This window comes from Mandrillus leucophaeus, unplaced genomic scaffold (genome assembly GCF_000951045.1).
Source record: "Mandrillus leucophaeus isolate KB7577 unplaced genomic scaffold, Mleu.le_1.0 Scaffold296, whole genome shotgun sequence".
In the NCBI taxonomy this organism is placed as follows: Eukaryota; Metazoa; Chordata; class Mammalia; order Primates; family Cercopithecidae; genus Mandrillus; species Mandrillus leucophaeus.
Genome location: NW_012103098.1, coordinates 3,674,440 through 3,688,598, shown reverse-complemented (window position 1 = coordinate 3,688,598; position 14,159 = coordinate 3,674,440). Strand labels below are relative to the sequence as shown.

Here is a 14,159-nt window from a genome sequence, read left to right as displayed (position 1 = left end):
GAATGTATCAGTCCAAGGGTTTCCACACCCCCCGACCTCCGCCCCAGGCCCAAAGACAAAAGATGCAGACTTAAGAAAGCTTGTAGACAGGGACTTTTCAAAAATCTTAAATCAGTAGAAGCCTGGCTTTTGTACACAGTGCTTTGGCAGCTGCTGCTTGTGTTGTTGTCATGACTGGAGGGGCACTTTGAGGGTTGGTCCAGGCTGGAGCTAGGATGAACTCAATGAAAAGTAATGCAGAAGAGAGAGAGAGGTGTCTGTATTACTTATTGAGACTCAAGGTTTCAGAGAGAAAGTAAAGATGTTTAAAGTTGGGACAGACTATTTTTTAGGATCACCTAAACATGTGTCATTACATGGCCCGTTTTCCATGGGTGAATGGGGAAAATTCTGCCCATCTCAACTTAACATACACCGTGGTCAGGAGAACTTTTCCTGCCTTATTGCATCTTAACAGCTTCCTGACTTCCCTTTAGGGACTAACTCCTAGTGTAGATAGTCCAGGTTCTAGAGGAGCAAATACTGTCTTGCGTGTCCAGAAAATATTATTCCACCAACATCTGATTATCCTTAGACTTTGACAGATATTATCCCTCTGCCTCTTTTGCTACAATTGAGTCCTGCCTTCTAGTCTCCTTTTGAATTAACCAGACCCTGCAGATTCTTCTGATCCTTCTCTGAGCAGCAACTGATGGTGTAGAATGGGACAGCCTAGAGAGGCTCTGTAGCCTTTGGAGAAAGGTAAGAGTTGTTCTGGCAAACTCTTTAAGTGTCCTTGTCTTTCTCTTACAGGCAGCCAACTTTGAAGGGTGATGAAAAGCCTGTGGCCAGTGTTCGTCCTGTACAGTCCACCCCCATCCCCATGATGCCCCGGCATGTCCCACTGGGAGGCAGCGTAAGCTCTGCCTCCAGCACAAATCCATCCATGAACTTTCCGATCAACTACTTGCAGCGTGCAGGAGTCCTTGTGCAGAAGGTGGTCACCACGACAGGTGGGAACTCCTGGGTTCTGTGGCAGAGCTGCTGTCCCTTTTAAAATTACTTTGTTCATTTAGGAAGTATCTATTAAACACCTTTTGTATTTTTGACCTTACTACACTTGGCACTGTTGATAAAAAATAGGGAAGACAACAGTCCCTGGTCTTGAGGAATTTGGATTCTAGTGAAATATCTTGAGAATAACAACACAGAACTGGGTTTTCTTGGATTTGGTGGGTGAGATAGACTCTGAGCGCTGCAGGAATTGTGGAAATGTCACTGGAACACAGGGTCGGTCTCAGGTTCTTACAGAGCTGTGAATATGCTGAACCCTGCCTGACTGTAGAGCCATCTGGGTTTAAAAGACAGCTGTCAACCTTTGTACATAATTAGAAGACCTGAATTGTCACTTGCTCTGCCTTTGCGAGTCTGATGTAAATTGAGCATGGTGGGCCAGTCAGCAGTGGTGGGAGGTAGCCAACCCATCCACTCCAGGAGCTTGTTCTGTAATTCAGTATATTAAGATGGAGAACATTTTGTGATCCTGTTTTTTATCTTGTTATTTGGAAATATTTGTTATATATAAATTATTATTATTATTACTTTTTTGAAGATGGAGTCTTGCTCTGTTGCTCAGGCTGGAGTGCACGATCTTGGCTCACTGCACTCCCAGGCTCAAGTGATTCTTCTGCCTCAGCTTCCCGAGTTGCTGGGATTACAGGCATGCACCACCATGCCCAGTGAACTTTTTTATATTTTGGTAGAGATGGGGTTTCACCATATTGTCCAGGGTGGTTTCAAACTCCTGAGCTCAGGCAGTTCATCCGCCGTGGCCTCTCAAAGTGCTGTGATTACAGGTGTGAGCCACTGCACCCGGCCAATATATAAATTTTAATGAAAAGATCTTAACTGATTTTTCTAAGTAAAAAATTTGAAACGAGTGAAAAAGAGAGCCCCTTGTAATCCTATTATCTACTAATTCTTGAAAATACTGTTTCCCAGGTGTGGGGTAATGCCAGCAAGGAAGAAGATTAGGCCATTTTTGGAGCCTAAAGTGATGTGGAGCAGATACGTGCAAATAGTTTAGGGAGGAGGAAAAAAATACACAGAAACAACCATCTGAATGAACTAAAACATTTTTCACACCAAAAACTATGAATTTCTATTTAAATCAAGGGAAATTGATTACAAAGATAATCAGCTCAGATTTCTGGCGAGGTTCCTGTTTTCATAGTATTCTTTGTTTAGATAATTGTGAAAGATCCTGCTTGCTTTACCTTCCTTGGTTTTGGACCTATGTCCCACTGAGAGGCTGTAGGGAAACCAATGAAGAACTGGGGTAGATGTGGGACTTTGCAATTTCCCCCCCTCCTTCAGTCAGGCCCCGTGCAATCTAAATGTAAGATCTGTGTTTTTCCTAGATATTGTTATTCCTGGACTGAACAGCTCCACAGATGTACAGGCAAGAATTAATGCTGGTGAGAGCATCCACATCATCCGTGGGACAAAAGGTAAGAGCCTGACCAAGGACCTGTGCCCTGCCTTTGGTTGAAAGTGCTGGGCTGGGAAGAAGAATAAATATGTATGACTTGAGCTAGACAGGGCATAGGAATCATCCCATTAGGATGTCACGTTCAGGAACTGAATGAGAAAATAGCATTTGTAGGAGCTTAGGGGAGTTGGGTTGAGCCCATAGGATTATTAGTCAGTGGTTTAAAAGAAGGAAATTAAGGTCCCTACATTTCTCTATCTTGCTGTCCTTTTTTTTTTTTTGAGACGGAGTCTCGCTCTGTCGCCAGGCTGGAGTGCAGTGGCGCGATCTTGGCTCACCGCAACCTCCACCTCCCAGGTTCAAGCGATTCTTCAGCCTCAGCCTCCCAAGTAGCTGGGACTACAGGCACGTGCCACCACGCCCAGCTAATTTTTGTACTTTTTTTTTTTGTTTAGTAGAGACGGGGTTTCATTATGTTGGCCAGGATGGTCTCAATTTCTTGACCTCATGATCCGCCCACCTTGGCTTCCCAAAGTGCCGGGATTACAGGCGTGAGCCACCATACCCGGCCCTTACTGTCATTTTTATGAGAATCTTGGGATGAGACAAGTAGACACAAGGAGACCAAAATTGGAGGGAAAGAGCGGTGGAATGGGTTATAAGCCTACATATATTTACCCACTTGCTTGGAGCAGGGTGGGAGTCCCCTGATAGAAAATGTATTATGTGGATGAATTACACATGGGTTGCATGCTAGAAGCTAGAATTTTTGCATGTGGTAATTTGAAAAGTCCACATCTGCCTCTGTCTTCCTTACAGAGGGACATGAGATTGGTGGAATAAAAAAGCTGGGCTGAACAGTGTTGAGACACAATCTAAGCCTGTTTTTCCCCCTCTTTTCTGCACCCACATCTCCTAACCAAGCCTGTTTTACATATTAGCCTTTAAGCCCCATGATTGTGTGAGGCTCTTTGAGACTTTTTGTTCAGTAGAGAGATTTTGCCCTAGCTTCTATTGGATTAGAATACCTTTGAGGTTAGGGAAAAAGTGCCATGAAATACCCGGACTCACAGAAAACACCATTCCCAGCCTCCTTACTGGATTCTTCCTAGTCTAGATCCCAGCCCCCTTTACTGCTCTCTTCCTAGTGTATAGCAGGAGTCACCAAACTCTATGCCCCATGGGCCAAATCTAGCCTGCTACCTGTTGTAATATCTGCAAGATAAGAATGGGTTTTACATTTTTAATTGGTTGAAAAAAAAATCAAAAGAGTAATATTTTGTGACATGTGAAATTATATGAATTTCACATTTCAGTGTCCATAAAGATTTATTGGAGAACAGTCATGCCAAGCTATTTTTGTGTTACAGCAGCAGAATTGAGGAGTTTATGACTTATAAAGACTTTATGACTTATAAAGCTCTTATAAAACTATCTGGCTCTTGTTTTTGTTTTGTTTTGTTTTGTTTTTTGAGACGGAGTCTCGCTCTGTCATCCAGGCTGGAGTACAGTGGCGTGATCTTGGCTCACTGCATGCTCCACCTCCCAGGTTCATGCCATTCTCCTGCCTCAACCTTTCGAGTAGCTGGGACTACAGGCGCCCACCACCACGCCCAGCTAATTTTTTGTATTTTTAGTAGAGACCGGGTTTCACCGTGTTAGCCAGGATGGTCTCAATCCCCTGACCTCGTGATCCTCCTGCCTCGGCCTCCCAAAGTGCTGGGATTACAGACGTGAGCCACCCTGCCTGGCCCAAAAACTATCTGGCTCTTGTAAAAAAGTTTGCCAACTCCCGGCCTAAAGGCAGCACTGACATTCAAGGAGGTTGATCAAATGACATACCCAAGGCTGAAGAGAAGATAGATTAGTGCCTTGTGGGAATAGAATGCAGGTCTTTCTTGAATTATTCCTACTAGGGGAGAGAGGATATTGAAGCAATAAGGTTCCTTCCTTCCAGATCAAGAGGAGGACCTGGGCCAGAGTGCCTGGGAACATAGGATGCCAACTTACTCTCTTTTGTAGTACCTTATTTATTTCTCCATTGCATTGAACCCTTCCTGATACTTTGTGGTGTAAGTCTCTGTCTCCCTCTAGAGACTAAGCTCCATGAGACAGGGACTTTTTCTGCCTTGTGCATTCTAGTGTCTAGAACAGTGCCTGGCACATGATAGTCATGTAATCAATGTTTGTGAAATAAATGAATAATTATGAGTCCATAGCTCAGTCACCCCACTCCTTATTTCAGGGGTCTTGGGAGATGGTATAGCTAATTGCATAGCTATTTACAAGCCCATGGCGCATAGCCCGGAGTTTCCCAGGATTGGCTGTATTGAATGTCTGCTTCTAACTGTCTTCCTCATGTCTGTTCTTAGGGACATACATCCGTACCAGTGATGGACGGATCTTTGCTGTCCGGGCAACTGGCAAACCAAAGGTTCCTGAAGATGGTCGGATGGCTGCCTCAGGTGTGATGGCTTTTACTTTCCATTTTACTTTTCAAACATTTGTTTGCTTTATTTTGGTTAGGTATTAACTTATTATGTGAACAGATAATATGTACATGGTTCACAATTCAGAATGTACACAAAGAGGTAAAGTGAAAAGTAAGGTTTTTTTTTTTTTTTTTTTTGAGATGGAGTTTCGCTCTGTTGCCTAGGCTGGAGTACAATGGTGCAATCTCGGCTCACTGCAACCTCCGCCTCCCATGTTCAAGTGATTCTCCCGCCGCAGCCTCCTGCGTAGCTGCGATTACAGGAGCATGCCACCACACCCAGCTAATTTTTGTATTTTTAGTAGAGATGGGATTTCACCATGTTGATCAGGCTGGTCTCGAACTCCGGACCCCGTGATCCGCCTGCCTCGGCCTCTCAAAGTGCTGGGATTACAGGCGTGAGCCACCACGCCGGGCCATAAGTTTTTCCTCCACCATGGTCGCAGCCATCCATTGCTCCTCCTTTTTTTTTTTTTTTTTTTTTTGAGACACAGTCTTGCTCTGTCACCCAGGCTGGAGTGCAGTAGCGCAATCTCAGCTCACTGCAACCTCCGCCTCCCGGGTTCAAACGATTCTTCTGACTCAGCCTCCTGATTAGCTGGGATTACAGGTGCGTGCCACCACACCCAGCTAATTTTTGCATGTTTTGTAGAGATGGGGTTTCACCATGTTGCCCAGGCTGGTCTCTAACTCCTGACCTCAAGTAATCCACCCACCTCGGCCTTCCAAATTGCTGGTGTTAAGGTGTGAGCCACCTTGCCCAGCCAACTTTCTTTGTATTTTTAAAACAAATGCTAACATACCATAAAATACTATTTACTCCTTTTTTCACTCACCAGTAATAGTTTATTCCTTATCATTTCTTCTAGATATGTCTCCTTGAAGGTTCGCACAGGATGAGCTATAACACAATGTATTAACTAGTTCCCTGTCAACATACATTTTGATTATTATACTCCACCATCACTGACAGTGCTTTTTCAGAGGTGGTTATATCTATAGGATATGTTCCTTAAAGTGGGATTGCCAGGTCAAAGGGTGTATGTGTGGCACATGAACAGTGTTAAGAACTCTTGCCAAGTTCCCCTCAGTGGGAGTGGTTCTCATTGAATCCTCCCACCCCAAGCTAGAATTCTAGAGGGCTAGAATGCTCTTATTCCCTGCTTTGTATTATGGAAATTTCAAATTTTCATACATACAGAAAAGTTGAAAAATAGCACCATGAGCACCCATATATCCTGCACCTAGATTTAATGATTGTTGGTTTTCATAAACCTTCTTCTTTCTCTCCCTCCCTTTCTATTATTTGAGTCATTTGTAAGTTGAAGATATCATGTCATGTTTTTCATCATGTCATTTTATCTCTAAGTACTTCAACATACATCTGCTAAGATTAAAGATATTCTCTTCCTAGCCACAATATCATTATTACACTAAAGAAAGCTAACAGTTCCATAAAATTACCTAGTATTCCAAAATTGAGATTCCTATTTGTCCCAGTTGTCTTTCATAGCTATGGATTTTGTTTTGTTTTCAAATCAGAATGAAGTGCTTTTTAGCTTGATTTTCCTCTTTCTCCCACACTGATCACTGTCTGTCTCTTACTGCCAGAAAAAGTTTGACTAGTTTTAAGAATGATCTCTTAAGTGTTTCATATCCCTTATCTCATAGGATTTACTTTGGTATACTTTTACAGTTTGGGGAACTGGGGTGCAGAGAAGTTACATGTCTTGTCATAGATAGACTTATTTCTGGGGTCAAAGAATTTCTTTCTTTGTGACTAGAAAAGGTTGACTGGGTGATGTTGTTTAGACATCAAACTATTATAATTTTGGGGACTACAGGATAGGATTTTTTTTAATGGAGTTTTCTCCTCCACCCTTCTTCTCTCCCTGGCCACTCTGGTTCTCAGTTACCTACATTTTGTCCCCAGGTTCCCAGGGACCTTCTTGCGAGTCCACAAGCAACGGCAGACACAGTGCCTCATCACCCAAAGCCCCTGATCCTGAGGGGCTGGCCAGGCCCGTCTCTCCTGACAGCCCAGAGATCATCAGTGAGCTTCAGCAGTATGCAGATGTGGCTGCTGCCCGGGAATCCCATCAGAGCTCCCCAAGCGCCAGTGCCGCCCTGCCTGGCCCCCCGGCCCAACTTATGGACAGCAGTGCTGTTCCTGGGACAGCTCTCGGAACTGAGCCTCGACTAGGGGGTCATTGCCTCAGTAGTTCCCTCTTGGTGACTGGCCAGCCCTGTGGTGATAGGCACCCAGTGCTGGACTTAAGGGGCCACAAGCGAAAGTTGGCCACACCACCTGCTGCCCAGGAGTCATCCCGCCGGCGGTCCAGGAAGGGTCATCTGCCAGTCCCCGTGCAGCCGTATGAACACGGGTATCCAGTCTCTGGCGGGTTTGCCATGCCACCCGTCTCCTTAAACCATAACCTCACCACCCCCTTCACCTCCCAGGCTGGGGAGAACTCCCTGTTTATGGGCAGTACCCCCTCCTACTACCAGCTGTCCAATTTGCTGGCAGATGCCCGCCTGGTGTTTCCAGTGACTACTGACCCTCTGGTGCCAGCAGGCCCCGTCAGTTCCTCTTCCACGGCTACCTCAGTCACTGCCAGCAACCCCTCCTTCATGCTCAACCCTTCTGTGCCAGGGATACTACCCAGCTATTCACTCCCATTCTCACAGCCACTCCTGTCGGAGCCGAGGATGTTTGCGCCTTTTCCTTCCCCTGTCTTGCCCAGCAACCTTTCGCGGGGCATGTCTATCTATCCAGGCTACATGTCCCCACATGCAGGCTACCCAGCTGGTGGCCTTCTACGGTCCCAGGTGCCTCCATTTGACTCTCATGAGGTCGCCGAGGTGGGGTTCAGCTCCAATGATGATGAGGATAAGGATGATGATGTGATAGAGGTCACTGGGAAATAGCTGGGGAGCCCCTCCCCACCTCACTTGGGGCCCCCAGCAGGTTGCCCACCAAGCTGGAAGGCAGTGATTTAGACTTTTTGAGAATAGGACACTTGGCAGGAGGGAAAAGGAAGAGGACAAAGGAGGGTGGTTGGCCAAAGTGGCAGAGCTCTGTTGCTGTTTAACAAAAGAGGCGAAAAAAAAAAAGGTCCAACAGAGCAGCAATAGTGGGAAATCAGGGACCCAAAACAGGGATGGAGGGGCAGTGCAGCCTCTTTTCCTTCCTGCCTTGCTTATGCTGTCTGCTTGCTTGCTCGCCCATCTGAGTGTAGAAGCGCACATCCCATTTCTGTTTTTGGGAACATTCTCTCCCAAGAGAGCTGCCTTACTAGGTGACTTAGCTTGGCCTGGGGAGGGGATTGAAGGGAGGGAGAATGAGTGAGAGAAGGAGGGTGGGTAGCAGGAGCAGACTGTGATCCCATGTGAAGTGGGGTCTTTTTAGGGGTTGGGAAGGAAGCTGACCAGGTATGTGTGTTTGTGAGTGTGTGGGTGTATGTTTATGTATGTATGTATGTATATGTATGGAACAGAGCAGGGGTGAAGGTGGGAGGGGAGGGAGGGAAGAACTAAGAGGGAAACTGAAAAATGAATTTATCTTTCTTTAAATGGAAGTCAGTTTGGTGGTTCATGGCACCTATTAGTGTGAACATCAGGGTGAGCCCAGAAGAGCCATGGAAATCACAAGTTTCCTTCTAGATGGGTGAAGAGAAGGCCCAGCTAACTCAAGTGTCTGGTTTTCAGAGCCACATTTGTGTGAGAATGTGGGGAAATTCATGAGAGAAAATGGGCATTACCAATCTATGTCTCTTAACCCCAGTGGCTATCTCTGAGCAGCTCTCCCTTTCCAGCGTGGAAGGTTGTCTGTGTGCAGAGGCTGGGAGGGAGAAGCACTGCAGTATGTGAATGAAAGGTCATAGAGTTGTGGCTGGAAAAGACATTTTTCACCAGGGTAGAACTGAGCCTCCAGCTGCCTATCCTGGTAGTCTTTCCTGTTTCTTTCCTTCCCCTTTAGAGAGCTCCATGTTAATTTATTTCTTACAGGCAATTATTTATTACTTGGACTTTTCATGTGTCTTGTTTATTTGGGGGTGGGATGGGGGGAGGTTAGGGGTAAGGAGGGTAGGAGATAGAAAGGGAAGTTTTAAGATATCCCAGACCCTATAGCTACTGGTGAAAAACAATCCTGGATGGATGGTAAATTGACCAGGGAAAGAGTTAGGTTTGACCAAGGTTTGGATTAAACAACTATATTTTTGAGAGATGGCTTTTCAGGAAGATCAGGGAATCCTGAGACTGGATAGTTAGTGGAGGGTGGGACTCATTCCACAGAAATTGAAAGTTGTGATCATAGAGTTTGCAATTGGAAAGTAAGAGACCCCAGATTTGGAGCTATATCCTCCTGGGATGACCTTAGAGGCTGGCTCTCTATGCTGAATAGTGAAGCTGTGGATAGGTGGTTGCTGGGTTGAGGGATTATTGATTTCTTGTTAGGAAATGTCTTCAGGTAGTCCATGTAGGCCTGGTGTCTGCTGCCTCCATATTTGAAGGAACATGGAGGAGCCCTTTCTCTGTAGGAGCCCTAAGTCTGGGTTTTACCTTAAAAGAACGCACCAGTCATTCTGGGTCTCCCATTATTGCCATTGCCAGGGGAGGGTCGTCTAGTCCTTAAGCATAAACACTGGCTGTCTTCCTATTGGTGTCCCTGCCCCCTCTGTATCCACCACCCCAAGACTTTGCCAGACGGTTCTTTATGATGAACAAACTTTGGCTTTAGAGCTTTACCACTTACCCATGGCTCCCTCCTTACTGGGCAGGTGCTGTACCTGCCTCTTCCCAGCCCAGAAGGCAGCTTAGTCAGGTTATCCCAGTAGTAGCTCCTGCAGTTCTTCTGACCAGCCCATTTCCATCTTTGGAGGGCCTTAGCAGACTCTGGGGTATTGTCCTCAGAGAAGAGACAAGGACATGATGGATGGGATGCATGTGTATATGTGTGTTTGTCTGCTGTCCAATAACACCAAAAGTGGAACTTAAGAAGCTTTGTGTTTTCATAAGCACCCTGCCAGACACTTAACTCTTCTACTCATGGAAGCCTTAGATCTACAATTTAGCTATGCAAATTATTTTAATAATTTAAAAATAGCAGTTCCAACCAGTGCTTTCTCTTTCAGATGCATCCCAAGAATGGATGGTGAAGGGACTCAGTTGGAGTGGGCTCTCAGGTTGAGGCTGGTGCAGTAGGAGTGAGCTAGACTGAATCTCCAATTTACAGGACATACTCAGAACCTGGGTTACACTGATGCCTCTCAGGCTCTGGAGCACTGGGATCCCAGAGACGCATGTGTGCAAGTGTGTATGTGTGTGTGTGTGTGTTTTGTCGGGAGAAGGGGGTATTTCTGTGTTCACTTCTAGGAAATCACTGTACCAACCTCCAAGAATACGGAAACCTTCCCAGCCGGGAACTGAAACCATTCCCTGGAGGGATGGGCTTGACTTTTGAAGTCGACAGAAAGTAAATGGGTATTCTGAGAGGCAGCACATGCTTACTCTCTACCCAGTGTTCCAGGGACTGGGTCTTGCTTCTACTCAGCAGAGGCCATCATTCTGAGAGGCTGACCTGACTAGAGAAGACTTTCTCTCATATGTGCAGTTTCTATTGTGTAGAGGGGTTGGGGGTGGGATCATGGGAAATTGGAGTGCTACCAGGTCCGTGGTTTTTGCTTTTTTTTTTTTTTAAAGAAAAGAACCTGAAAACACTTCTGACTTTTCCGCTGTCTCTTTATGTGTGCTGGTAGGCAAATGTGCATGCATACCAAACATAAGCATGTTTGTGAGGGAAGCGGGAAGTATCTCAGAGCCTAAGAACCATGTTTTACAGTTTCTTTGATCATAAACACTTGGTGGTGTCTTCCACCCACCATCCAGGCCTGAGTCGGGGTTGTGGCTGGTAATAAGAGGGAGGGCAGAAAATCAGGCCTAGGCGTTTTCCCTTACCATTGTCTTCATGAAATGTTTTCAAGGGCCTCTCAAGCCCCATTCATCTGGTTTAGCCAAGTTCTCAGCCTGGGGAACACAGTACTACTTAATGATTCAGGTTTACCATTTATAGTGATGCTTGATTTCCTTAATATATTTGTAGATAAAAATTGAACAGGGACAAAGTAGCTATTTAAGAAAGGAAGTGAACCATGTTGGGTCATATCATTTTATTTAGATTGGATATCTATGAAGTCCACACTTCTTTGAGTTATGCTTCTTAGCCATCTATCTCATCATCTCCTGATTTAAGGATAATTCTGTCTGGTCCTTGGAGCTCTCTTCCCTAAGAATTAGTGTGTGGAGTTTCTATATGCTTGTGATTCACAACTAAATATGAAATTTCTCAATTCAGGAGCAGGAAGCAAAGTGCTGGGGTAAAGTTTTGCAGATTGGTTGAAACACTTAGCCAAACTTAAGTGACCTGGGTAGGACCATCACTCCCAAAGTTGTCAGCAGAGAAGGGCCCTCTGTGTCAGTCTATTCAAGCCTGGTATTGTTCTGAAATTAAGTCCTTATCCCATGGAGAAGGTCTTCTGGGGGCTTTACATTCTTTGTTACTAGTGTTCTGGATATTACCTTCTGCTTTCCACTTCTTTTTTTTTTTTTTTTTGAGATGGAGTCTTGCTTTGTTGCCCAGGCTGGAGTGCAGGGGCATGATCTTGTCTCCCTGCAACCTCCAGTCACGGGTTCAAGCGATCCTCCTGCCTCAGCCTCCCAAGTAGCTGGGATTACAGGTGCACACCACTACGCCCAGTAAATTTTGTATTTTTTAGTAGAGACGGGGTTTCACCATGTTGGTCAGGCTGGCCTTGAACTCCTGACCTCAAGTGGATCCGCCTGCTTTGGCCTCCCAAAATGTTGGGATTACAGGCATGAGCCACTGCTCCCAGCCCCCACTTCCTTTTGATTTCTCAGAAGATCAGTCTTTCCCTTCTGAGCCATGGCCTTCTGTGCACCCAGCTCAGTGGCTCTTCACCTCCAAAACTAGGTGAAGTCATCCTTCCCCGAAAGGACACCGGGGAGATGTTCTGGCCCTCTGCTGACTACTCCCAGGAATCAGTATCTCAAGGACTATTTGAGAATGCTGTGCTCTCCATTGGTCACCTTCAGACTCTGTTCCCCTGCTGCCAGCTCTTCTGCCCTGTGTATTTTGCTGTGATCCCCTTAATGGCTTTTCTGTGCTACTAGCTTGGCCCTAGGCCTTTTATGAATATCTGAGTCTTATAACGATGAACTTCTTGAGCAGGCAGTGTCCAACTTCTTTGCTCTTCAGGGACCTGAGTGTGCACCTTTCGCTTTTGCAGGTCTATTTGACATAGTAATCTAGTGCTTTGGGGAGGGGTAGCCAAGCAGGCTGCAGTGTCTGCAATGCAGAGGGCTTGGGGAGGTTTGGGTACTCTCTGCTGCCACTACTGGGATGATATTCAGAAGAGAGAGGACCTAATACTGTGACCGGACCCAGGACCCTCCCTGGAAGAGAGCTCAGCCCAGCTGTGTGTGTGTGTGCGTGCGCGCGTGTGTATGTATGTGTGTGCTGTGCTCATCTGCACCTGGGTGTAAAATGACTGTTATCTGGTTGTGTTACTCAGGGTGGGCTGGGGACTCACCAGAAGAATCCCCCCAAGCCTGCCCAAGACAGGTTTTTCCCTTGTACCATCTTCAGAGAGGTCAGGGGAAGAGGGTCCAGGTGGGTTAAGGGGGGTCGCTATGGACAACCACTAAGACCAGACTGCTGCCAGGAGGAGTGGGGGATAATGAGGTGGCCCCAGGGTCCTGGCATCTGGCTTTGGTTTTCCGTCTTCTTTCCTCAGGACGCCCCTGAGGCCTGGGACCTGTGCCTGGCTTTGAGGAGCATCTGTGGCTGGGTGATCCAGCTGCTGGTGTGATCATGGGCTTCCCTCCTCTCAGCAGGGCAGGCGCTCCTGCCCCAGAGACTGGGCAACTGGCTGTTTCTATGACGTATTTATTTTTACTTGTGTTTCATGTCACTTTTTTAAAAAAAAAAGCAAACAGAACAATTGTAAGTCAGTATAACTGCCTATCAGTTTTCTTTATTTCTCTTTTTGTAAAATAAAATTTAAACTCAAGAAGGCAGTGTTGCTTGATCAAGGAATTGTCTGGATAGCTGTTTGGCTGGGTGGTGGTGAAAGGAATAGATCTTAGAACATAGTGGGCTCTGGGATAGCCCTTGGGTGGTGAGATAGGCAGGAGCAGAAGAAGGAAGACTGCTGGCAGGCTCTTTGTTGCAGTGGGGTTCACTGGGCTTTTTCTGCTTTTGTTCACCTCAAGAAGGATGTATTACCAGGCTCCAGGGGAAACAGCAAGCTGACTTCAGAGTGGCTTGAAGCTAGCTAGTCCTCAGCCAAGGCAAGACCAGTGAAGGGGCAGCCCTGACTAGACCAGTGAGTGGCTGGGGATTGGGCACAGTGCCTTCAGAGGGTGAGAGATGGTGTGTCTGTGAGTGGCTGGTGGCAGCGAAAGCATTCTTACTGCATGTGTATTCTCTGATTGTCATCCGTGTTGGGGAATCTAAGTCACTGGCCCACAGAGTTAACCAGAGCTTTGGAGTGTGAGAGGTGGGGGAAAGAAGGGACAGTCTACTCCAGCTTCCTGTTTAATTCTTCAAGGGGAGGGGCCCTGGGGAAACAATTTTCTGGAAATGTACAAAGAAGAATAGAGAAAGAATCTCTGTAGTGATTCCTGGGACAGAGGAAGGCAAGAGGAGATGAAGGCCAAGTCTGGACTCATGATAGGGGAATCTGTGCTATTGGGAGATAAGATTGGGAGTGGAGGCCGAGCGTGGTGGCTCACGCCTGTAATCCCAGCACTTTGGGAGGCCGAGGCGGGCGGATCACGAGGTCAGGAGATTGAGACCATCCTGGCAAAACATGGTGAAACCCCGTCTCTACTAAAAATGTAAAAAAAAAAATTAGCCGGGTGTGGTGGTGGGGGCCTGTAGTCCCAGCTTCTCGGGAGGCTGAGGCAGGAGAATGGTGTGAACCTGGGAGGCGGCGGAGCTTGCAGTGAGTGGAGATCGCGCCACTGCACTCCAGCCTGGGCGACAGAGCGAGACTCTGTCTCAAAAAAAAAAAAAAAAAAGATTGGGAGTGGAGGGTGGTAGCAGGTGGCTGGGAGTGGAGATCGCGCCACTGCACTCCAGCCTGGGCGACAGAGCGAGACTCTGTCTCAAAAAAA

The 14,159-nt window shown here is 46.5% G+C and overlaps 1 protein-coding gene across 1 annotated transcript in view; it reads left to right on the top strand.

Moving 5' to 3' along the window:
- LOC105544039 (testis-expressed sequence 264 protein) overlaps positions 1–14,159 on the top strand; it is a 133,825-nt gene that overhangs the window by 74,936 nt on the left and 44,730 nt on the right. The window contains exons 18-21 of the mRNA XM_011986274.1: positions 793–992; positions 2,400–2,489; positions 4,843–4,935; positions 6,895–7,345. Of these exons, the coding sequence (XP_011841664.1) occupies positions 793–992; positions 2,400–2,489; positions 4,843–4,935; positions 6,895–7,345 (834 nt within the window). The remainder of the gene's footprint in view (positions 1–792; positions 993–2,399; positions 2,490–4,842; positions 4,936–6,894; positions 7,346–14,159) is intronic.